Here is a 27000-nt window from a genome sequence, read left to right on the forward strand (position 1 = left end):
CAACCCCATTGGGGGTTTTGTTGGCAAAGATACTGGAGTGGTTTGCCATTTCCTTCTCCAGCTCATTTTATAGATGAGGAAACTGAGGCAAACAGGGTTAAGTGACTTGCCTAGGGTCACACAGTAAGTGTCAGAGGCCAGATTTGAACTCAGGAAGGTGGGTCTTCCTGACTCCAGGTCCAACACTCTACATTCTGAGCCGCCTAGCTGCCCTCTTTTGTTAGTTATATATGAGAAAGCTGACAATTTATGTGTATTTGCCTTATATCCTGCAACCTTGCTGATGTTACTATTTCATTTAATTTTTAATTTACTCTCTAGAATTCTCTAAGCACACCATCGTATCATCTGCAGGAAGCATTCATTTTGTTGACTCTTTGTCTATGCTCATTCCTTCAATTTCTTTTTCTTGCCTTATTGATATAGCTAGTATTTATTGCACTAAGTAGTTAAATAGTAATCGTTTAGATAATAGGCATACTTGCTTTACCCTTGATCTTACTGGAAAGGCCTCTAACTTTTTTCCATTGAATATAGTGTTTGCTCTTAGATCTAGATAAATACTATTTACTATGCAGTCCTTTTGTTCCTATGGATCATTCTTGCATTTCTGGAATAAACCCAATCTGGTCATAGTATATGATCTTTCTAATAATTTGTTTTAAGCTACTTACTAATACTTCATTTAAAGTTTTATGTCAGTGTTCATTAGGAATATGAGTCTGTAGTTTTCTTTTTCTGCTTTGTCTCTTATTTAGGTATCAAGACCATTTTTTGTTGTAGAAAGAGATTGGAAAAGTATCTTCTTTTCTTACTACAAACAATTTAGATGGCATTAGAGTTAATTTAATTTTAGTGTTTAATAGAGTTTACTTTTTATCCATCTTTTTTGCGGCTTAAAACAAAAATTTTATTTATGTAATAAGGGATAAGAAGACGAATAAACTCAAATATAGACTAAATATTTTCCATGCTATTTCTTGAAGTCCTGGAATAATTTACTTGCTCTAACACTAACTGAAACAATTTAATACTACATTTGGCATGGTTTTCAGTTGCTTAATATCCATGAAGGTTGTAGAGATTCAGAATATTTTGCTGTCGCTTAATAAGCTATTATTGAAAAATCACAATCATTTAGCCTCCTCAAGCAAAAACAGACATTCTGTCCAAGTTATGTAATAGTCCCAACCGGTAATGGAATGATTTCATGTTAGTAAATTACTTCATTTTAGGAACGTTGCTATAAAGTACTAGGACTTCCTTTTCATATGTCACAGTTCATTCCAATGGATATAACCAGGCCTGTGTTGTATAGTCATTTTAAAAATCAGTATCACAAGGAGGATTATAACAAATACCCAGACCAGTGTGAATATAAGGAACCAGTTCCATAGTGCTTTTTCTTCCAATGTCAGTGCCACCATGATCAAAAAGAATAATGTAAAAATCCAAGTGAGCAAAATTTTCAGAGCTAGGGGTGTTTTAGTGAAGCAGCTTAGAGGAGTTGCTCCAGACAGCTGAAAAAAAGCAAACACACCAATACCCCTTGAGCACTGCTACTAGCCATAAAACAGAGGGGATGCCTAAATCAGGGATTCGTAAGGTTGTATCCCCAAGAACTTCACAATCATTTTTCCCCATTAAATTCAGAATTTGTCACATGATAATTAATGGGGACAATAAAACCCATATCCTTTTGTTCTGGATCCTAGATGCCAGGTTAAGATTTCAGTCAGTCTCTTCCTTAGGCGTTGCAACATCCAGGGTATGAGAAAAAAAGGCATGATCAGTGAAGCAAGGTTTTGGAGACACTGAGATTCACAGCACAAGTAGAGGGTCTAGTCCTGATAAGAAATTGGACTTGATCCTCTGAAATTAGAGAGAATTGTAAGAGGATGGGTGAACACAGATCTTTTGATATGTGCAGCATTGGTATCATGCATAAAGGGATCCCTGCAGTACATATTGACTTAGAAAACTACAAATTAATATTATATGATGCATTGTTACATTCATTTTGTTAAGCATTTCCCAATTATATGTTAACCTGGTTCTGGTGTGCTCAGAAGTTTTTGCAAACTGATTGCACCTGATACCTCTGGTATAGAGGATTGAAGATGAATGAGCTGAAAGTGAATGACTTCACTTTTCTCACAAATAAGAAGCAAGAGAAGTTGGGAGTGGGGTTGAGAAATTGAGGGAAAGATTTGGAACAGCTTCTTTAAAGTATGTGAAAACCAAAGAGATGAACAGTAGAATTACAGTGTATTGATAGGATGTTATAGTTAAATGTTTGATGAATGAATGACTAGTAAGATAGTGGGAGCTATAAATATGTCTTCAAAACCATTTTGAAATGTTAATTCATTAGAGAAATATGGTACCTGTTGAAGACAGATATTAAAAGTTTTTAAATTATAAAAACTATTAATAGACTGTAGTAATGCCCTGAATAACTTTACCCTGACCAATGTTATTTTTTCAATAACATTACTAACAATGACAGAAACTGGGCATGGACCAACATCTTATACCCTATACCAAGATAAAGTCAAAATGGGTACAGGATTTAGATATAAAGACTGATACTATAAGCAAACTAGGAGAGCAAAGAATAGTCTACCTTCTAGAGCTGTGGAGAAAGGAAGAATTTATGACCATACAAGAGATAGAGAACATTATGAAATGCAAAATGGATAATTTTGATTACATGAAATTGAAAAGTTGCACAAACAAAGCCAATGCGTCCAAGATTAGAAGGGAAGTAGAAAACTGGGAAGGAATTTTTACAACCAGCGTCTCTGATAAAGGCCTCGTTTCTTTTTTCTTTTTTTTCTCCAGTCTTTTTTTAAAATTTATTTTGATTTATCAACAATCACTTCCATATGCTTTTGAGTTGAAAATTTTTCTCCCCCTTCCTCCCCCCTACCCTCCCCAAGACGGCACACAATCTGATATAGGCTTTACATTTCCATACCCATTAAACATATTTTCACATTAGTGAAGTTGTAAGTAAAAATTAAAACCAATAGGAGGAACCATCAGAAAGAGGAAACAAAACTCAACAGAAGGTAAAAATAAGCGATAGCGATTCAACTTCCATAGTTCTTTCTTTGGATATGGACAGCATTTTCCATCCCGAGGCCTCTGGAGATGTCTTAGATCCTCGTAATGCTGAGAAGGGTTCAGTTTAACAATCTTAGTCATTGCATAACGTGGCTGGTCATTGTGTACAAAGTCCTCTTGGTTCTGCTCACTTCACTCAGCATCAGACCATACAGGTCTTCCCAGGTTTTTCTGAAGTCAGCCTGTTCATCATTTCTTATAGCACAATAGTATTCCATTACATTCATATACCACAACTTGCTCAGCCATTCCCCAATTGATGGGCATCCTCTCAGTTTCCAATTCTTTGCCACCACAAAAAGAGCTGCTATGAATATTTTTGTACATGTGGGTCCTTTTCCCATTTGTTTGATTTCTTTGGGATATAGCCCTAGAAGTGCTATTGCTGGATCAAAGGGTATGCACATTTTTGTAGCCCTTTGGGCATAGTTCCAAATTGTTCTCCAAAATGGTTGGATCATTTCACAACTCCACCAACAACGTATTAGTGTTCCAATTTTCCCACATCTTCTCCAACATTTATCATTTTCCTGTTTTGTCACGTTGGCCAACCTATTAGGTGTGATGTGGTACCTCAGAGTTGTTTTGATTTGCATTTCTCTAATCAATAATGATCTAGAGCATTTTTTCATATGACTATAGAGAGCTTTAATTTCTTCATCTGAGAACTGTCTGTTTATATCCTTTGACCATTTATCAATTGGGGAATGACTTGTGTTCTTATAAATTTGTCTTAATTTCTAAAAGACATAGAGAACTGAATCAAATATTTAAGAATACAAGTCATTCCCCAACTGATAAATGGTCAAAGGATATGAACAGGCAGTTTTCAGAGGAAGAAACCAAAGCTATCTATAGTTATATGAAAAAATGCTCTAAATCACTATTGATAAGAGAAATGCAAATCAAAACAGCTCTGAGGTACCACATCACACCTATCAGGTTGGCCAACGTGACAAAACAGGACAATGATAAATGTTGGAGAAGCTGTGGAAAATTGGAACACTAATGCGTTGTTGGTGGAGTTGTGAAATGATCCAACCATTTTGGAGAGCAATTTGAAACTATGCCCAAAGGGCTATAAAATTGTGTATATCCTTTGATCCAGCAATAGCACTTCTAGGGCTGCATCCCAAAGAGATCATAAAAACGGGAAAAGGATCCACATGTACAAAAATATTTTATAGCAGCTCTTTTTGTGCTGGCAAAGAATTGGAAATTGAGGGGATACCTATCAATTGGGGAATGGCTGAGCAAGTTGTGGTATATGAATGTAATGGAATACTATTGTGCTATAAGAAATGATGAGCAGGTGGACTTCAGAAAAACCTGGAAAGACATATATGAATTGATGCTGAGTGAAATGAGCAGAACCAAAAGAACATTGTATACAGTTACAGTCACGCTGTGCAATGACTAACTTTGATAGACTTGGCTTTTCTCAACAATGCAAGGATCTAAGACAACTCCAAAAGACTCATGATGGAAGCATACTGTTTGCTCCCCTTTTCCTTTGTTGTTTTGTTTTATTGCTTCATTCTCATGGTGCCTCCCATTAGTTCTAGTTGTTCTTTACATCATGACTAATGGGAAAATATGCTTAATATGAATGTATAAGTAGATCCTATATCAGATTGCATGCCATCTTGGGGAGGAGGAGAAAATTTAAAACTCAAAATATTATTGAAGTGAATGTTGAAAATTAAAAATAAATTAATTATTTACCAAAAAAAAAAGAAAAGAAAAATCACTGTGGTGAATAGAAAAGTGAATCAATTAGGGAGGTGGCTAAATTATATTTCAAAAATTTCTGATTTTAGGGGGCAGCTAGGTGGTGCAGTGGATAGAGCATTGGCTCTGGATTCAGGAGTACCTGAGTTCAAATTTGGCCTCAGACACATAACACTTGCTAACTGTATGACCCTGGGCAAGTCACTTAACCCCACTGCCTAGTCCCCACCCCCCAAAAAATTCTGATTTTATCCGGGGAACGGGTGTTTCCTTTAACAACACGAATAGTGATGTGTATTAGGTTGGCAGAATGAAGTTCAAAAGTTTACTGTTAAAAACAAAACAAAAAACAATAATATTACCAGCACATTATAGCAAATCTGCCTGATCAGCTCTAGATTCTGATCACTGATTTGGTTCTCCTCATTGTTTGCATGAAAGTTCAGCTCTCTGTGACATTATTTTATTTTGTTTTGTTTTGTTTTTAAGTCATGGAACCAGTTAATAAGAGACTTTGTTAGTAAACCTTCTAATATAGCTACATGAGAATTTATTCTTCTTCAAGACACAGATGAGTGTCTTATGGTACACAGAGCACTCACAGATCATGTTGTAAATATACTAGAATTTGGAATTTGTAAGGAATTATGGGAGAAACAGATTCAGTCTCTGACATAAAGATATTATAGTCAGTCAGATGAGATAGCAAGGAACAAAAGCAACTTACCTACCAATCTCTTTAGATTTAATAAGTATTAAAGGCTGATCACGTATTCATTCATATTTGAATCTATGATCGTCGCTCTCAATCAGAGCACAGGCTAGAGCATAGGTTTATTGAAAACAAAATTCTTTGATTCCATACTCACTCTTTCTATCTTTTTTCCAAAGTAAAAGGAACGTGAGCTTTTCACGTAGAGTTTTTGGCTTTCCAGTCCCTGCTATTTGTGGTCCCATGTAGTCCCATACAAAATAAATGGTCCATCTGTTGTCCATTATCCTAGCTCAGTATATATCTGTACAAAAACACCTACCTTCAGTATGTCTATTTTAATATATCTATTAGGTATATCTATATATATTTAACATATCTATTAGGTAGTACAGTGGATAGAGCACTGGGTATAGAGTCAAGAAGACTTGAGTTCAGATTTTGCCTCAAACACTTACTAGTACTGTCTGACCACTGGGCAGTTCACTTAACCTATTTGCCTTAGTTTATTTATGTTAAATTTTCTACTTCCCAGGTTGTTGTCAGTAGTCAGTCAGTAAACATTTTTCAGGTGCCTATTACTTGCAAGGAACTATGCCTAGAGGTCTAGGGATACGAAGAGGTAAAAGATAATCCTTGCCCTCAAAGACCTTGCTATCTAATGGAGGAGATCACGAGTAAACAAATGTATAAACAAGCTATACTTTCCAGTATAATAGATAGATATAATATATAATAGATAGAGGGAAGGCCCTAGAATTAAAAGGGATTGGGAAAGTCTTCCTGTAGAAGATGAGATTTTAGTTGGGATTATGAGGGAGAAGCATTCCAAGCATGGGCAACAGCCAGAGAAAATGACCAGAACCAAGAGATGGAGTATCTTGATCATGGAATGTCCAGGAGGCGAGTGTCACTGGATCAAAGAGTATATGTCAGGGAGTGAGGTATAAGAGGACTGGAAAGGTAGGAGGGGGCTAGGTTCTGAATGCCAAACAGCATTTTGTATTTGCTCCTGGAGATTTCTTAAGTGTGTGTGGTAGGGGTGGGGAGATGGGGTTTGACATGATTGGACCATCACTTTAGTGGCTGAATGGAAGATGGATTGGAGTAGGATTGAGGCAGGTAGTTGTGAGGATCAAAGGAGAAAACATTTGTAAAACATTTAGCACAGTATCCTGTTTCCTCAAGGCTTGTTGAATTCCCCATTTGTTATGCAACCCCACAGAGATTTTTATATATCTTCTTTCCTTTGCAAACTGAAAAAAGGCAGCATAGTAAATAGAATGCCAGGAAGACTTGGGTTCAAATTCTGCTTCTGTCACTTTTTAGCTATGTAACCATAAGCAACCTCTCTGGATTTAGTTTCTTGACTTTTAAATGAAGCTGATAATAATACCTGTACCTACCTTACAGTTTTGTGAGACTCACATGTTTTAATATGTATGAAAGTGTTTTGGAAACTTTAAAGCACTATGCAAAGTGTGTGTTATTATTCTACTTGGTAGCTTCTCTGCTAATTTGGTTGTGATATTATCCTTCTGATTCGCCGACTTTTACAGAAAGTCTGTGAAGTTAAGTATTTTTTGCACTGATCTTTATGGAAATCTAATTAGAACATAATAAATACCCTCCAGAAGTATCCTAATTAGAATATATAAAGTTAATATGATAGAGAACAGTCTCATTCAGATCAGAATTATTAATAGTGAGACATGCTAACAGAAATTGAAAGTGTTGTTATTAGACTTGTTCCAGGAGGCATTTTTATTGTTCTTTTAGTAAATTAACAAGCTTATTTAAAGGAACAGATAGATAATTTGTAAGTAGATATTTGGAATAGTTAGATGTTCAGGGTGGGGAGGATCTTTTTACCAACAAATTTGTGCTTTTTACAAGCTTCATTTCCTTTACCATCTTATTTCTTGTGATTTTTTTTTCCCCAAGGGAATGAGCCAAGTCTGTGAACAAGTAGTTGTATGAGAGACAGAATACTTAATGTTTACTTCTTTACATGTTTGGATATGTTGGTTATTTTATGTAGATCAGAGCAGTGTTTTGAGGATGAACACAAATTAACATGGAAACAAAAAAATGGAGCAACTTAATTTTTTTCTCTCACAGTTTTGCAGTTAAATGAATAAAATCCTATAGTATAAGGATGCTGCTGTATGCTGGTTTAACTACCAAATTAAGAAATATTATTTATATTATGGAAGTAAACTATCATTTGTAACAGTCTGTAGAAACTGCAGTATTTCATTGTTCCATATAGAGCCTGGAATATCACTAAGTTCAGAGAAGCACTTGTATAATGCATGATTATCATGATTAATATGAATGTGTTTTTTTGTCTGGCTGTTTGAAAGTGATGTACCTGAGGCAACTGGTGGCATAAGTGCTGGACCTAGAGTTAAGAAAACCTTAGTTCAAATCCAGCTTCAGACATTTACTGTGCTACCTTGGACAGTTTATTTATAAACCCTGCTTACCTCAGTTTCCTCATCTGTAAAACGGGCACCTACCTCCCAAAGTTGTTGTGAGGATCAGATGAAATAATTTTCGTATATCATGCTTAACACAGTGTTGGGCACAGCGTAGGTGCAATGTAAATGCTTGTTCCCTTCTCTAGCTGGTCATGGAGCCCTTTTATCACTTTAATTTCTCTCCCTCTACCTTGAAAACTCCCTTTTCTTGAGTTTATAGGAATGATTAAGCTGTGTTGGATTATTTTTAAACAGCATAAGCATTGATCTTTTGTGAAGAAGCAGTTGCTTTGATCAATCCAAATGTCACTGATAAAATAGAATGGAAATGATTCCTTTTACCTTTTATTTAACAGTGTGCTTTATTTCTTTAATTCCTACTACAAAATGCTGTCTGACTTTTGAGAGGTATATTTCCTTAATGAAGTGGAACAATGCTAATTTCATGGTGAAATGGTAATAGAACATCCTTCACAGAAGAAATGTAGGTTTTTGCTAACATACCCTCTGGAAAAGCTGCGGAGTGAAAAAAACACAAAAACAAAAAGAGCTCTGGGTGGCAGGGCCACACAACAGCATTGCTATCTTTGAACATTTAGATACAAGGTATAATCATTCACTTTACTCCTGGTTTCATTTTTTAAAAGTGAGCAATATTAGTGTATGCAGAATCTTTTCACTTGTCATGGCAGTGTTTCCTTTGAGTATTCTTTGTATTTCAAGACATGCTTGGTCCTTCACAGATCCAAAGAAACAGCTATGGTCATAGCTGAGGATGAGCATCTCAGGAACCTTGCCTCTGTTCTTCTGGTCTTATCCTTTGTCCACAGATTTTTTTTTTTTCCCTGGATGTTGTTGATCTTGGGTTAAGATGACTCACTTGTCAGTCTTATTCCTTCTGTTATTGATTCTAATCATTTTGTGTATTAATACCTCTGAGTTGTTGGTGATAAACCCACATCCCTTCCTAGCAAAATAAATAAATGATGGATTGTGAGATAGTCTATCGGTGGTGCAGCGGACAGAATGCTGGATTTAGAGTGGCCTTGGACAAGGCACTTAACTTCTGTGGGCGTCAGTTTCTTCATTTGTTAAGTGAAAGGGTTGGACTAGACAACCTTGAGATCTCGCCTAGCTCCAAATCTGTGAAATGGGGCTCGTGCAATTAGAGAATACTAGTTGCTGCACAATGCTAAAGAAAAAGATTCTTTGGTTGCAGTAAATACTGGTGTTTTAGTGTTCCTCACCCTAGCCCAGTGGTTAGGCTTTCAGGATGGTGAGCCAGAACTTCAGCTGAAAAGACCTCACCGTACAAACTAATTCATCAAATACCGGACAACTAAAATCAGGGTGCACTTATCTGGGTCAAAATATCTGGCTTTGTTAAATCATGACTTAAGATGTCTTAGAAGCTGAAAGATCTCTTGGAAGTCATGTAGTCCAGCTTCCTCTTTTTTTTTTTTTTTGAGAATAAGAAACAGGCCCAAAGAAGTTCAGTGATTTGCCCAAGTTTATATATGTAGTAAATGGCAGAACTGGTATTCAGCACTCTCCCAAAGAGAGGTCATTGGGAATCCAGATTCTTCTTTTTTTTTAATTAATTAATTAATTTTTAGTTTTCAACAATCACTTCCATAAGCTTTTGAGTTTTAAATTTTCTCTCCCTCCCCACCTTCTTCCCTAAGACAGCATGCAATCTATATAAGCTCTACATATGCATTCCTGTTAAACATATTTTCACATTAGTTATGTTGTAAAGAAGAATTAGAATCAATAAGAGGAACCACAAGAAAGAGAAAACAAGACAAAACAGAAGGAAAAAAAAGCAAATAGTATGCTTCAATCTGCATTCAAACTCCATCATTCTTTCTTGAATGTGGATAGCATTTTCCATCATGAGGCTTTTGGAAATGTCTTAGATCCTTGCGTTTCTGAGAAGAGCTAAGTCTGTCAAAGTTAGTGGCTGTTAACTGCATACAACGTTCTCCTGGTTCTGCTCACTTCACTCAGCATTGGTCCATACAAGTCTTTCCAGGTTTTTCTGAAGTCTACTTGCTCATCATTTCTTATAGCACAATAGTGGGAATCTAATGTAACACTGTTATACATGACTAATTAAATGAGTGAACCACCTCCTTTTCTAGTCATTGGTGATATTTTGTGTCACTTCTCACATGAAAGTGTTAAAACCAAAAAAAATCACAAGTCCATGAGACGTGTTACAACAGGATTTATTACAAGAGAAATGAATGTGGAACTCCAATACAGGTAGAAGGAGTTCAGCGACACAGGGAAAGCCTTGGATACTTAATTTACCAGGAAAAGGGGAAGTCATAGGAGACAGAAAAGGACTAATTACCTCCAGAAGGGGAAGAGAAAGACAGTGGCAAAAGCAGCATTCTGTTCCCTTGGGAACTGCTAGACCATGAAGATAGGATGGTCTACTTATCTACAAGGGTCCCAGCTCCACAGTTTCTCACTCTAGTGCAGAATGATTGGAGCCTGTCCTTGTAGCTAAGTTTGACTTCCAAGGACACACAGAGAGTCCAGCTTGGGGTGCAAGCAACAAATTATGTCAGCTCAGGGAAGGCTTCGTCCTTGATACATTCAGGGCCTCCTATATGCTCTAGGGTCAATGTTTCTGGAAAATATGGCAATTCAACAAGACAAGTTGAGGGAGTCCCTTAACAGAAGTCATTATTGGTAACATAATGCATTCTACTTATACTATACATACATCTTTCCACTGCCCTTTGGATCACCTATAATTTTAACACCTGAGACTATGGTATTCCATAATTTGTAGCAGTACAGTACCCCCAGGAAAATAGGGGTATTATATTTGAAGACGGGCTTTTACAACAACCTGCAGGTTAAGATCAAAGACACTGACTGTTTCCCAAATGTAATCCAGCCCAATTTCCTGTTCGTTTTTGGGCCTACTTGACTATATATAGTGTGTCACTAAGCTATACAAACTGATAGGCTTTAATGGATCACCAGACCATCTTCATTTAATAATCAGGGCAATGTAGATATGCTTTGTTTTTCAGATATGGGTGGGTGACTAGGCTAATCTCTTTTGAGCCGTGATATATCACACTGAGAAAGTCCTATAGTGTTGTAATGCTTGATGCAATCAAAACAACGTTGTTCTCAAATAAGAGAATCTTTAGAAATTTTCTATTGATGGGTAATTCCTCTCCAGTTTTGACTTCATATAGGATAGCCTTCATGACATCAATGAATATCTTCATCGGGCATTATGTTTCCCTGTTTGGTACCTTTCCAGAGTTTCATCCAGCAGGGCCTGTGTTTCCATTGCCACTCCAAAAGTCAGGCAGTTTGCCCCAGCTACACAGCATTATGACCTAGGAGGTATTAACCTCAGTTAATAACCTCAGTTAACCTCAGTGAAGATAGTTACAATAGTGATGGACTAGAGATTATGAGGTTTGGAGCAGCTCACATGTTTGAAGCATCCCCTTACCCAAGCTGGTCTAATCATTCTACTAACAGTACTCACACAAGCCATTTTCCCTCATCCAGAAAGACTTCCTTTAAGTGGGGGATGAAATGCAGCGCAACAAATGTTTATTACATGCCTGCATTGTACAAAAACATTTTGTAGTATGTCTACCCATATGTGTCTCATCCTGGCAGATCGTGGGTAAAAGCAGTCTTGGGGCAGCATAGTTTTAAATAAATGACTTTAGTCATATTTTAGTGAACTCTGAAGAACGCTTGTTCTTGATCTTCTGTTGTTATCCCTGCATATTACTAATCTTGGATTATGGATTATTCTTTTTACCCTCTTCACAATTTCTAATGACCCTGGCCTGTTTGTGAACTTAACTTTTGGATTGCCCTTGGTATGCTTTATCAGATAAGGCAAAACTTCCATGAATTAAGTGGAAGGGAAGTTATTGAATGTCTATACAGAACTACTAATAATCATGACGTTTTAATTGAATGCAATAGGAGATAATTGTATAATTGCATCCTGATACAGAGTCAATAAGTAGAACTTGAAATTGAGGACAGAAAAGGTATAAAAACTAAATTACATTGTGGCATATGCATATGCATTGCCTTTTGATTTGATTTGCTGCTTTCAAATAGTAGTAAAATGTAAAAATGAGATCTTAGGATTTTCAAACAGATCAGCCAATTAAATATAACAAAAGTTAACATTTTTCTTATCAAACACAAGAGTTAATTAGAAAGTTGCTGAATCTCTCACCCACATAACTAAATCATATGAAGACAATGATGAAAGCCTCTTAAGGAGCTGTCTTATTTGGGAGTGTACAGTAATCTGCAGCATACTTTGATTATAGAGCACAATAGGAGGAGCGTGGGACTTACTGTACTCAGGAATGAACTGGATAAATCTAACAGAAAGATAAAAAGGAAAGCAACTGAATATATTCTGCACCGTGCATACAAAAGCCCTGAATTAAAAGAAAAAAAAAAGATGTTTATTTATTTTCAATTAACAAGCATTTATTTTTTCGACCTTCCACACCCCCCCAAAAAAAACTGGAGGAGGGGAGAAGAAAGAAAAAAACTCTCATCATAAATATGCATCGTCATGCTGAATAAATTCTTATGTTGTCCATATCAAAAATATTTTCATTCTTCATCTTGAGTTCATCACCTCTTTGTCAACAGGTCAGTAGTATACTTCTTCTCTGGAATTGTGGTTGACCATTGCGTTGATTAGAGCTCTTACATGTTTCAAAGTTGTTTTGTCAGCTTTACTCTACATCATATTATCTAAGTCTTCCTAGGTTTCTCTGGAACACCACCCTTTATCATTTCTTAAGATTCGGTGAAACTGTATTACATTCATAAACCATAATTTGTTCAGTCATTCCCCAATTGATAGGCATCTCCTTTGTTTCCGTTTCTTTGCCCCTTTTTATAGGGGCAAAAAGATGATTAAAATTTTTTTTTTGTAAATAACGGATCTTCTTCCTCTTTTTTCAAAGTCTTTGGTGTATAGTCCTAGTATTGCCACATCAAAGGCAACATACAATTAAGTGACTTTTTTGAGCATTGTTCCAAATTGATTTTCAGAATGTTTGAACCAGTTCATTACATTCACACTCTACCAATAGTGCATTAATGTTACTGTTTTCCTGTCTCCCCCAATCTGATGAGTATGGTGTGTAACTTCAGTTGCTTCCATTTGCATTTCTCTTAATTACTAGTGATTTGGAGCTTTTTTTTTTCTTATGTCTGTGGATAGCTTGGATTTCTTCCTTTAAAAGCTACCTGTTCAGGGGCAGCTAGGTGGCACTGTGGATAGAGCACTGGTCCCGAAGTCAGAAGGACCTGAGTTCAAATCCGGCCTCAAACATATAATTATAACTCACTAATTGTGTGACTCCAGGCAAGTCACTTAACCCCAATTGCCTCACTAAAAAAAAAAAAGTAATAATAATTTAGGATTTATAATCCTTATCAGTAGGGGATTACTCATATTAAATAAAATATTCTTTAAGTATAACATAATTAGGATTCTTATTGGGTATTCAGGGTCTCATATTGGTTTTGGCTTCTCCCAGGAGTGGGAGGAAGTGTCTGTAATCAAGAGCTCTAGGTGGAGCTATGTGCCTTGGTTTTCTCTTTCTATTGCTGACTGATGTGAACCACCGTTAATATGTCTTATTCTCCTCAAGCTTGTTACCTGTGCCCTCAAAAAAAAAATATGAGTCACTAGGCATGAGTGAATTACAGAATCTCTTATTTATTTGATGAGTTCCACAGTGAAAAAAAAAGGTGAGAGTATAACTGAGGAATCTCAGAATAAGATGATAAAATGCAAGAGTTTAGTAAAATATCCATAGAGAATATAAACATAACAGTGGATTCAGTGAAAAATAGAAAGTAGAAATATTTTATCAGAGGACAGAATGTCAGGAACAACAATGAAAGCATACACTTAGAAATGTATTTTTTTATTTTCCCCACAATGTCCCAAAGTACATTTCACCCTTTGTATAATCCCATGCTTCCTCTCCCTTCCTTCTCCCATTAAAAAGTTGCCACTACCACTAAAAGAAAAATGTAGTGGCTACTGCTTCCCCATACTACTCCAGCCATTCCTCATATTTCTAAATCTCTAGTTATCCAGACCTCCCAGCTCTACTTGAAATGTTATATAAGGGCCAGGTCCCTTTTATCCCAAAGTCCTCCTAGTTTTAGTGAAAAAAGGCTTCTATGTTAAACCCTGTGGAACTTGTGCCTTCCTCTTTCTCCTTCTGTCCTCTCAATTATATCAACAGTAGGCAAAAATAGATCAAACATGTTAAAACATTTTTCAGTAGGAGGTATTAAATAAATTCATGTAATTTTTTTTGTAATCTGAATTGGCTCTAATAATTGATTTTAATTATGGAATGTATTACCATAGGACCATAATATGCTGTTATTTTATCCGATTCATTTAAGTAGCAAAATTGACACTGATACTAAGCCAAAAAAGTTGACCAAAAAAAATACACACACACACATACACATACATGCGCGCGCGCACGCACACACCCCTCATCCCCCCCCATATATATTAGTTCTGACTTCTAGGCATGTTTTGGGGTAATTAAGTTTCCATAAATTTTAATCTCCATCTTCATTTATTCAAGAAACATTTCATTAAGTACCATGAAATACAAAGATAAATAAGACCTGTGAATTATTCCATTTGTTCTAAAGACAATTTGAAATTTTTTTTAAGTTACCAACTTGTGTGCCCTTTGATCCACCAATATTACAACTAGGCATATATTCCAAGATGGTCAAAAACAGAGGGAAAGATCCTGTGTTAACAAAAATATTTATAATGCTTTTTGTCAGTCAAAAGCCTTTGTGTGTACTTACTATGGGTCAGGCACTGTGCTAAGCAGTGGGGATAAAAGAAAAGGGGAAAAAAACTGACCCTGTTCTCAAGGAGCTCATAGTCTATCTAAATACTAAATATATATAACATATATACAGAGTAGATAGAAAGTAATCTCAGAGGGGAAGGCACTATTAAGGTAAAGGGAAATGGAAAGGCTCTTTGTAGTAGGTGGGATATGATCTGAGTTTTGAAGACAATTAGGGAAGCTAAGATGTGGAGGTGAGAAGGGAGAGTATTCCAGGCACGGGAGACAGCTAGCATAAATGCATCGAGTCTTCAGATATAGTGTCCTGTGTGAGGAGCAGCAAGGAGGCCCGTGTAGCTGAATGGCAGAGTAAGGAGAGAGAAGTCAAGTCTAAAGTTCTTAAGGTAGGAAGAGGCTATTAGATGCCGGTCAGAGGATTTTGTATTTAGAAGTAGTAAAGAACTGCTCGAGTCTGTTGGCTGGTGAGGGGGAGAAATGCAGTGTTTAGTGGGACCAAACCTATGCTTTAGCATTTTGACTGCTGAGTGAAGTGAGAAGATACTCAAAGCAAGGGGACCAATTATAAGGCAGGCAAGTCCAAGCAGGGGAGTAATAAGGATATCTATTTTGGTTGTGGCTATGTAAGTAGAAAGAATAAACATGTACAAGATATTTTGTGATGGTAGAAACAAGATTTGACAATATATTGGGTTTGAGCAAGTGAGGCATCAAGGAGGACACAGAAATTGTTGTCCTGATTGAATGGGAGGATGGTGGTGTCCCTAGCAGTAATAGGAAACTTGGGAAGAGGGCGTGGTTTGGGGAAAAGATAATGAGTAGGACACAGTGCACACACTGAGTTTAAGATGTCAAAAAAGAAATTGGTGGCTCAAGAAGGAACGTCAAGGAGAAAGCCCTAGGACACAATATGTAGATATGAGAATCCTCTGAACAGAGATGTTGATTGAACTCAAAGAGCTGCTGAGATCACTAAGTGAGATACTATGGAGGAGGAATAAGAGGAGGTCCACAGCAGTGTCGAGGGACATATTTGTGGTAGCAAAGAGCTAGAAGGAAAATAGGTGCCCATTCATTTGGGGAATGGCTGGACAAATTGTAAAATAGAATTTAATGCAATATTGTTACATCATAAAAACAACCAACATAAATAATTCAGAGAAATAAGGAAAATTTATATGAATTGACTCAGTGACAAGCAGAACCAGGAGGACAGTTTACACTGTGAGTGCAGTAATGTGAAGGAAGATAACCTTGAAACATTTCAGATCTCCGGCCAATGCAGTGGCTAATCATAATTTCAGAAGACAAATTATAAAGTCCTCTCTTTCAACAAAGAGGTGATGGATCAGGGGTGCAGAACAAGGCAAAAGTTTTTGCTTCACTACACTTGTTTCTTATATGGGAGAGCTTTATTAGGGATGTAGGGGAGACAGTGGGAAGGAACAATAATTTTTTTAAAAAAGAGAGCTTCATTCAAATCTAGCATCAGATGCTTGACACGTTCTAGCTGTGTGACCCTGGGCAAATCACTTAACCCCTATTGCCTTACCAAAAAAAAAGAGAGAGAGCGCTCTTCAACATTAACCTTGTTGAAAAAGATTGGGGAACTTTGATTTTCTAAGTAGGAGGCAGGGTAATCTACTGAGATAATGTATATGTGTGACAGGCCTCATCATGTCACTCCCCTGTTTAAGAAGCTCCAGGAGTTCCCTGTAGCCTTTGGGAGCAAATATAAACTTCTCTAGCACTTTGAACTCCTCCCAAATCTGGCTTCAGCCTGCTTTTCAAGATGCATTATGCATTACTCCCCTTTGCACATTAAATGGTCTGTCTAAATCAGTCTTCTTCCTGTTCTTTAAACACACTATTCTGCAGTCCTTCTGTTGTGCCTTTGCACAGGCTGACCATAATTCCTGGAATGGTCTCTTCTCTCACTTCTGCCCCCTTAGAATCTGTAGCTTTCTTCAAAGCTCAGCTCCAGATACAATCTAAATACCTTAAAATCAAGGATTGTTTTATTTTTGTCTTGGTATCTCCAGGACCTAGGACAGAGAAGTCACTTAATAAACGCCCATCAGTAGGTTACAAAGGGCTTTAAATGCCAAACAGAGTATTTTGTGTTTAATCCTGAAGGTGATAGGGAGTCACTGGAGTTTCTTGAGTAAGGGGATGATGTGGTAAGATCTGCCCTATAGGAAAACCACTTCATCGATTGAATGGAGGATCAGTTGAAATAGAGAGAGACTAGAGGCAGGTCTTAGGGCCTATACTAGTGGTAACAGTGTCAGAGGAGAGATGTTGCAGAGGTGAAATTGACAGGCCTTGGCCTAACTAAACTAACTCTCACAAAGTGAAGAAATGGCTTGAAAAGATTTCTGCAAAGCAATGTGCATATTGGAGATAATACTATTTCAAGCAGAAGTGGACAAACAAATGGCAGAGCTCATATATTTCTACTGTATGAGCTTATTATCAACTATGTTGAAAGGTAAGAATGATGACCTAATAAGATCTGACTAGAAATTAGCCAAAAAGAAAAAAGGTGACTTTTTAATAATAAGAAAGTACCTACTTTTCAAAAAAGAAACTTTTTCTATGAAATGGACGTTTTGAAAAATGAATGTTTGGAAATGTTTCCATAATTTTGCGATTTCGTTGGTAAAATGATATAACTATGTCATCTATAAAACTTTCCTATCTGCATATTTAAACTTAGAATCAAAATTTTCTAACATAGTTCAGAATCTTCCAAACAAAGACTTACAGTGAATTTTTTAACCCATTTACTCATTTGGTTAATATTTATAAGTATAACATTTTCTGAATAGTTTGTAAAAAGAATGAATGATGTTAGGAAAGATGGAAATATACTAGATACATTTCACCAAAAACTTTTGTGTAATTGATGGATGGGATTTAAAAACTAAAATGATGATTTCTAAACACAGCTAATGATGCAATTCTCCCATTTGGATCTTCTCTTTGAGAACTGCTCTATGATGGGCATTAAATCCAAATCTTAAAATACACTGAACTTAGAACTAGGCCTTTGAACTGCTTTATTATAAAGTGTTATTCCGAGTTTTCTAGAATGATGAAGTCTATTCAATCACATTGTCTTCATTAAAAATAGTATTAATTATCATTTTAGAGGTTTATTGATTTCATCTTTATCTCATCCTTGGTTTCTGTTTTTGTGTGCTTTAGAATGTATAGTATATGTATATGTATATATTACAATAGTATGTGTATTTCATTTATATGCATGCTCCCAAATCTTTTTATTGATGAGTTGTGCAGTCAGAAAGTTTGGAGGTCACTGCCTTTGTTGAGGGAAAAAAATACCTCTCTTACCTACCTCTCCAGATTGTTAGGAGGATCAAATGAGATACTAAGCATGAGAGGAATGTTTATATAGTGCTATTTTCTTTTTTTTTAAGTGCTTTTTTCTTGAAAAGAAAAGACTTAATCTTAACTGTACTACTTATTGTTAAAAATTGGATTATTCAGATTTTTCTTTAGCAAGACTGGTAAATCAGTGATTAGGTATTAATATATCCTAGAAGTTTTAAATTGTTTTAAAATAGAAGTTTTAAATTCTTTTCAAGAAAAAGGCATTATGTAAGCGTGACATCTTTCTCTAGGATAGGATGATGGATTTGTTTTCCCATTTCTTATTTTACATAGATTTGGTGCCTCTGTTATTGTTTTTTATGGGGTTCTGTTGGAATATATTTATATGGCTCACAGTCAAACTTGAATTCATTTTCCTATGTAGGACCTAGAGTCAGAAGGACCTGAGTTCAGATCCAGTCTCAGACACTTACTATGTGACCGTAGCCAATTCACTTGACCTCAGTAGGTCTCTGTTTTATCATCTGTAAAATGGGGATAATAATAGCACCTACCTGACAGGGTTGTATTTGTGAGTATTGAGTATAACGGTAAAGGAAATGATATCGAGTGATTTAACTATGTAAAGTACTCTGTAAATCTTAAAGCACTACATAAATTAAAGCTATTGTTGTTGTTATTAATCCTCAGTTGTGAAAATCAATCAATAAGCATTTTATTAAGTACTGCCAGTGGGGAAAAAAATGAAATATGCAACACCCAAGCACAGTTTTTCCACTCCCTTTTGTGACACTGACTCATTTGAGCCATGTTTTCTTTAGCTGATTTATTCTTTATAATCACCTTGGTCGCGTATAGTTGTTCCTCTTTAGATGTCAGTGTAACCAGTTTGTTCCTCGTTGCTACAAATTGGCTCTTGATAGTCTCAGTTTCTATGATATAAATTTAAGGATTTTTTGGAAAATTAAAACCATGACAGACCTTTTGTTATTTCTCTTTTTAAAATGTGTGTTTGATGTGGTGTGGCCTTTAAAAAATTGATCCCAGCTCTTCCCTTGACCCTTCCTAGGTAATCGTTTAAAATGGTGAGGTACTTTCTTGATCCAGAGAACCCCAAAAAATCATGCAAGTCAAGGGGTTCAAATCTCCGGGTCCACTTCACACCCGTGAAACAGCCCAAGCTATCAAGGGCATACATATCCAAAAAGCTACCAAGTATTTGGAAGATGTCACATTGAAGAAACAATGTGTGCCCTTCAGGCGATATAATGGTGCAGTTGGCAGGTGTGCCCAGGCTAAGCAGTGGGGTTGGACGCAGGGTCATTGGCCCAAAAAGAGTGCTGAATTCTTGCTGCATATACTTAAAAATGCAGAGAATAATGCAGAACTAAAGGGTTTGGATGTGAATTCTCTTGTCATTGATCATATCCAAGTTAACAAGGCTCCCAAAATGTGACAGCGTACTTACAGGGCTCATGGGCGGATCAACCCATACAAGAGTTCTCCTTGCCATATTGAGATGCTACTTACTGAAAAGGAACAAATTGTTCCTAAACCAGAAGAGGAGGTTGCTCAAAAGAAAAAGAATCTCAGAAGAAACTGAAGAAACAAAAGCTTATGGCACGGGAGTAAATATAACATTAGAATGCAAATAAAAGTGAAATGAAAGCAAAAAAAAATTGATCCCATTTAAAATGATGCGTAATAGTTTGTAGTCATGGGGAAAAAACATAATGGTGATTATGGATGACGAAACTTCAACAGGAGTCTTAATATATAAATTCCTGAGGAAACTAACAGCAAAAGTTCTTTTGTTCCTAAAGTTAAGACCCACTATTTTATTCATCTTTGATATGTGTACTTAACAAAGAAATATGTGAGAGATCTGTAGGTAGAATAAATGTGGGTGGTAATAAATTTTAAAGAGCTTGGTCATTGATGTGTGAAAAGATGAATAGTAAAGGAAGCCTGGTATTTGCTTACAGGACGTACACCACAGCATTTAAATAAAATAGGGAACTTGTGTTTGTTTTTAACATTAGTTTTGTCCTATACCTGATTAGTACCTTGCACTTTTGGAAATTCCAAATAAAACTTTTAGAATAGAAACCTACTATTCCAGTTTTATTTGCTTTCTTCCCTTTAAACTTATGTAAAACTAGGAAGCTGCCTTAAAAATGGGTAATTTTGCTTTTTATGCTATTGAAGGAGGGCAGATATCTACTCTACCATGACTATAAGACTAGTTTCAGTTGGAGGTGATAGTATCTGCCAGTTATTTGAAGTGACTGCTAAAATATAGATTTTTTTAATATATTTCTTCTATTGTTTTAGAAGAACTCAAAAAGGATAAATTGTATTGCTATGAATTCTAGAACTGGTAGTTAAGAAATCTAGGATTTCATTCTAGCTTAGACTTTGAGCTTCATTATTAGGTTTTGAACTATTTACCTAGTCTTTAACACTTTAGTTGTCTAGTTTGTAAATTAGACTTAGTATTCAATGCTCATTTCCTTAGAATATTGTGAAACATATTAATAGGAATTTTTGGAACTCTCCTCAGCATTTCTAATATTTCCTATGGACTTTTCTCCCTCATAAATAATTTATTGAATGTCATTCTATCCTTGAATTTATCTTATAGTGTGTGCTGTACTTATGGAGTTTAAAGATTCATCATCCCAGAACGTTATTTCTGCTTCGAGGCAACCATGAATGCAGGCATCTCACAGAATACTTCACCTTTAGACAGGAATGTAAGTTTAATTTGTTTTCTTTAGAAGAACCTTTGTAAATAGTTGGGCCCACAATTAAAAGTATATAGAAAAATAAAATGGTTATAATGTTCTTGGTTTATAAGGAGTGTGTGTGTGTTTTTAGCTTAAGGTTAAAATATGAGAAAGCAGCAAACAGGCCATGAATGCAATATCTCAGAAGGTTTTCTTACGTTATCTTTACCTCTGATTGTGACACCTTAGATTTGCTCTAGTTCAAATTTTTCTTAAAGGAAAAATTATCTAACGAACTTTCAAAACTATATTCACCTACTGGGGTTGGTTAACTTTTTATAATTCCTTGCTTGAAAAAAGACTGAAACATGGGCAGAGGACTGTCCAAAAAAAAAAAATCATATTACTCTGAACATAGGGCATAGTCCCCCTGCCAATATAATCTAGTTTATATAATTTACATTTCTCTTGTGCTTTAAGATTCACAAAGCCATTTTCTTTGCAACAGCCTTATGAGGTAGAAAATGAAAAACATCACTACTCCTATTTGCATGTAAGGAAAATTAAACCCAGAGAGGTTAAAAAACTTGACTATGGTCACACATCACTCCTGTTGCTGCTGGAGCCAAGACTCAAACCTAAGATTTCAGGTTTGCTTTCCACCACATTCATTATGAAGCACTAGTGTAGCCTGTAATTTTGCTCTTAATACCACAGATTGCTTAAGCCTGGGTGGTCTCCCTAATAGCAGAAGCAGTACCACTGACATCCTCACAGGCCCACACATGTGCTAGAGGAACCAATACCCCCACTGCTAGTGTTGCAAGGTAAGCCAATCCACTTGCAGCCTCTGAGGAATTGCCTGCATCCCTGGCTGTGTCTTTCTTGAGGATGAGCATTTCATTGCAAAACCTATCTATACTCCCTCGCCTTCCTTGTTACCCCTGTCAACTCCCCACCTCCTTTCCTGAGGGTGGAGAAGAACCTTTAGGAATGAGATGTGAGAATGAATCCCTGTAAGTTCCCCTTCCTAAAGAGTTGGCATCTTATCTTCTGGCTCTGATGATGTTTCCCACTTGTAGATAGGTGACCATAAAGCAGTTGCTAGCAGTAGACTTGAGTCTATGAAGCTTATACAACAGAGCAGAGGAAAAACATGTCAGGAGTTATGGATGGATAGATCCCATAGAAATAGTGGAGTTTTCAAACTTTGTAGCTTTGTGAGGGGCTATTCTATGAGCAGAGTGAAGTTTTAAAAAGGGAGGAGGGTCATGGAGTAAGAGAAGACAAGTGAGTGTTCCATCTAGTTAGATTTTAAATGACTGAGAAAATGACTAATGTCTGTTTACCATCCTCAACACCCCCATTTCCCTGAGTTCCATTTAACTTGCTATGAGACTACATTTTGTGATTATTTACCTGTAGAGAAAAAAAGTTCTACCATATTTTGTAGGCAGTAATTTTATATAATTTTTCATTGTATTCCATTTTTTTCCGTTCAAAGAGATCTTATTGGGGGCAGCTAGGTGGCAAAGTGGATAGAACATTGACCCTGGAGTCAGGAGGACCTAAGTTCAAATCCGGCCTCAGACACATAACACTCACTAGCTGTGTGACCCTGGGCAAGTCACTTAACCCCACTGCCTAGCCAAAAAAAAGAGAGAGAGAGAGATCTTATTGTGGGAGAGAGGGATTGGCTGCATCAGTTTAGGGTAATTTGATAATCAGATATTTATTTTATTCATGTTAATTAAAGTATTGATGACTTCTACTTAAAATCGTTACAGCAATAGTTACTCTACCTTCGCTTCTTTTTGTTGGTGGTAATGGTGGTTTCATTCAGTTTACGTTTAACCATGGGAGGAGGTGAAGGTGGACCTGAAAAAATTTCGGGAACTCCTTCCCCTGCCACCATGAAGATGTTTGCTGGCATAAGTTGGTAAACTCTTTTTCTTGAAACTACAAGATCAAATTTAACAATCATCTTAAACAATCTACTTAGTTTGAAACATTCAACATATTGTTGCTAGTACTTAATTTCTCCTTTTAAGCATTATTAGACTGTAGGTCAGTAGTGAGGAAAGCTAGGTGTATTAATCAGAATTAGAATGCATTTTGCTCTTTTCAGTGAAAATTTACCCCAGGTCACCCTGTTACTCCTAAGTTCTTGTTGACCATTAAAATGATCCTTTTTTAGGAAGATGTGGGAGAAATACAGAACAGGGGTGGGGAACCTGGGGCCTCGAGGCCTCAAGTGTGGCCTTTTGACTAAATCCAAACTTCACAGAACAAATCCATTTGGGTGGTTTTGAATTTGGCAGGAAGTAAAGGTGGTTATTCAAGAACTTTTTAACCAAGATTTTATTGGCAAAATTAAAGATGTAGCATTTTTCAAGATCCATAAAAATTTGAGCTAATTAAATCAGAATACAATATTTATAATGGAGATGGATGCCTCAAAGTGACTTTAGAGTGTGAAAAATCCATTTGTTCTGTGAAGTTTGGAGTCAGTCAAAGGGGGCCACAGGTGAGGACCTAGAGGGCCACATGTGGCCTTGAGGCCAAAGGTTCCCCACCCCTGATACAGAGAGACATCTTAAGTGTCTTCTGTGTGGGATTTTCCATCTCTGGAGTTTTATTTGCTTTTTACATGATTTTGCCACAATGATAAGTAGTTTGTACAAAGCAAAATGGTTTTAGGAGAAAACTCCTCTCTGGTTTCCTTCCCTTTTTAAATGTCTATTTGTTTTCCTTTAGTTCCTGTATAGCATTGAGTCTGAACTGTGAAAAAAATTCACCTCAGTGCAATTACAGGGTTTTTAAAAATTTTTGTTTGTTTTTGCTTTATTCCTGCATAAGGGATATCTGTATGCTGTTCTGCAAAGCTGTTTTCATGGACAGGCTGATCTCTCTTAAAGGGCCACCCTGAATTTTAGAATCAGTACCCTGTAATTACTAGCAAGTGATGTTTAGTTCCAGATTGTGCAGCTGGGTCTTTTTACAGTTGGAAGAAAATAATTGGCTTTATTCCTCTGTTAAGGTGCCTAAACTGGGGGAAATCTACATTTCAGTAACTTTTATTAGTTAGAAACAATTCCCACCCTCTGTTTTTTCAAACACCAGATTGGAATTTTTAGTTTTGTTTTAGAGAAAAGCAAAAGGTAAAATTTTAGTTTGCTTACTGAGTCTCCTCACACTAAAATTATCTTTTTGCCATTATGTAATTAAAAACCTAGTGCTTTTACAGTTGATATGATATATAAAAATCAAAGATCTTAAAATTTAGAACAGCTCATGCAAACTGGTTCTTTATTTCTAAATTTGATCATTTTTGGATACATAGTTAAACAATAACATAGGAGAAAGCCAATTTCTGGATTTTGCTAACAAAAGCAGCATTGTTATTAGAATAAATTGAAAAAAGTGGTAATTTGGACAAGACAGTGACTTTTTTCTTTGGTGTCTGGTCCCTATCCCTAATGTTCTTAAAGAATACTACAGCTTTGGGATTTTGAAAATGTGAGTTACTGGAGAGGATTCTGGGATGATGGTGGAATAAGATAGGAAATTACGTGGTTCTCCCAAATTCCCCAAGAAATAATTTAAAATAGTGCCTCCAAGTGACTTTAGAGAGCCAGAAATAATTAGAAGTTGGGGTAAAGCAGTTGTCCAACCTAAAACAACTTGGAGAACATTAGGAAAGACCTGACCTCCCAGGATGATGGTATGGCCTGATTGAAGTGCAGATACCTGGAGCAGATCCCAGCAAATCCACAAACAACAAGCCCTGGGGGCAGCTATGTTTGCAGCAGCCTCAGATTCAGGAACTTATGTCCCATGGACAGTGTAGAGGTCAGACAGCTGATCAGGGGAAGATTGCAGGGCCCTCTGCTGGTGCTTGACGCTGGTCCCAGGTATACTGACCAGATAGGTCTCTGGTGGTTGCTGTAGGCAAGGAGGAGGAAGGATACCTCAGTGAGTGGTCAAAGAGGAGAGGAGCCCTGCTGGCTGTATTCACTCACAGGAGAGCAGAGTCCCTGGTTTTGGTTCCAGGACAGAGGGGTGAGCTGAAGCTTGCAGCAGCAGGAGGAACTACAAGGAATAAGAGCATTTGAGATGACAGCATTGCTAAGAAAGAGGGATAAGGTAAAAAGAGAGGGAGAGAAGGATAAACAATGAGGAAAAATAGGGTGGAGGGAAATACACAGCTAGTGATTATAACTTTGAATGTAAATGGGATGAACTTGGCTATAAAATGGAAACAGATAGCAGAAGGGGTTAAAAACCAGATTCTGACTGTTTATAAGAAACAAATTTTAAAATGAGAGATACACATAGAGTAAAAATAAAAAACTGGAGTAAAATTTATTATGGTTCATTTGATGCAGAAAAAGAAAGGAGGGATAGCAATCATTATCTCAGACAAAATTAAAGCTAAAATAGATTTAATTGAAAGAGATAAACAAGGAAACTACATTATTATAAAAGGTATCATAGATAATGAAGTAATACCAATGCTGTACCTATATGTATCAAATGTTGTTGCATCCAGATTTTTAAAGGAAAAGCTAAATGAATTACAGGTGGAAATAGATAGCAGAACTATTAATAGTGGAGTACTTCAACCTTCCCTTCTCAGAACTAGATAAATCTAACGAAAAGATAAGAAAGAAGTCAGAGTTGGATAGAATCTTAGATAAGCTAGATATGATAGATACCTGGAGAAAATTGAATGGGAATAAAAAGGAATATACCTTTTTCTCAGTGGTATCTTTTACAAAAATTGACCATATATTAGAGCATAAAACTTTGTAGTTAGATGTAGAAAAGCAGAAATACTAAATGCATCCTTTTCTGGTCATAACGTAATAAAAAATACATTTGATAAGAGACCATGAAAACACAGATTAAAAATTAATAGAAGACTAAATAACCTAATCTTAAAGAATGAGTGAGTTAGTTTACATTCCTGCATGAAAAGATGATATTTATAACTCATGAGACCTTTGTCAGTATTAGGGTAGTTGGAGGGAAAAAATTATATGTATGTATGGGTGGGTAGATAGATAGATAGATAGATAGATAGATAGATAGATAGATAGATAGATAGAGGACACAGGGTGAGTTGAAAATGAAGGGGTCATATCTGGAGAATAAAATTAAGGTATGAGAGAGGATTATACTGGGAGGAGAAAAGGAGAGGTAGAACAGGGTAAATTATCTCACAAAAAAAAAAGAAAAGGCTGTTACAGTGGAGGGGAAACAGAGGAAGGTGAGAGGGAATGAGTGAATCTTATTCTCATAGGATTTGGTTTAAGGAGGGAATAACATACACACTCAATAGAGTATGGAAATCTGTCTTACCCTACTGGAAAATAGGGGGGGAAGGGGACAAGAGAGCAGGGAGATGATAGAGAGGAGGGCAGATTGGGAAAGGGGGTAATCAGAAGCAAATACTTCTGAGGAGAGACAGGGTCAAAAGAAAGAATAGAATAAATGGGGGGCAGGATAGGATTAAGGGAAATAGAGTTAGTATTTCACAACATGTCTACTATGGAAGTGTTTTGAATAACTGCGCACTATATTGAGTTACTTCCCTCTTCAATGAGGGTGGGTGGGGAGGGAGGAAGGGAGAAAATTTGGAACCCAAAATTTTAAAAACGCATGTTTAAAAAAAAATGTTTTCACATGCAACTGGGAAATAAGAAATACAGGAAGTGGGGTACAGAAATCTATCCTGCCCTACAGGAAAACAGAAGGGGAAGGGGATAAGAGATGGGGGGAGAGATAGAAGAGAAGGCAGACTAGGGGAAGGGGTATTCAGAATGCATGCCATCTTGGGGTGGGGGAAGGGGCGAGATGGGGTGAAAATTTGGAACTCAAAATCTTGTGAAAGTAAATGTTGAAAACTAAAAATAAATTTATAAAAAAGAATGAGTTAAAGAACAAATCATAAGTAAATTAGAAGA

General features: G+C 36.5%; 1 protein-coding gene across 6 annotated transcripts in view; it reads left to right on the plus strand.

The window, feature by feature from the left end:
- PPP3CC (protein phosphatase 3 catalytic subunit gamma) overlaps nt 1–27000 on the plus strand; it is a 104107-nt gene that overhangs the window by 45033 nt on the left and 32074 nt on the right. For 5 of the 6 annotated variants that reach the window (XM_020975694.2, XM_020975689.2, XM_020975691.2 and 2 more), the window contains exon 4: nt 20947–21058. The exons of the other annotated variant lie outside the window; for it this stretch is intronic. In XM_020975694.2, the coding sequence (XP_020831353.1) occupies nt 20947–21058 (112 nt within the window). The remainder of the gene's footprint in view (nt 1–20946; nt 21059–27000) is intronic. 6 annotated transcript variants of the gene reach the window in all.

Source organism: Phascolarctos cinereus, unplaced genomic scaffold, assembly GCF_003287225.1.
Source record: "Phascolarctos cinereus isolate Bilbo 61053 unplaced genomic scaffold, phaCin_HiC Scaffold_2;HRSCAF=192, whole genome shotgun sequence".
Lineage (NCBI taxonomy): Eukaryota > Metazoa > Chordata > Mammalia > Diprotodontia > Phascolarctidae > Phascolarctos > Phascolarctos cinereus.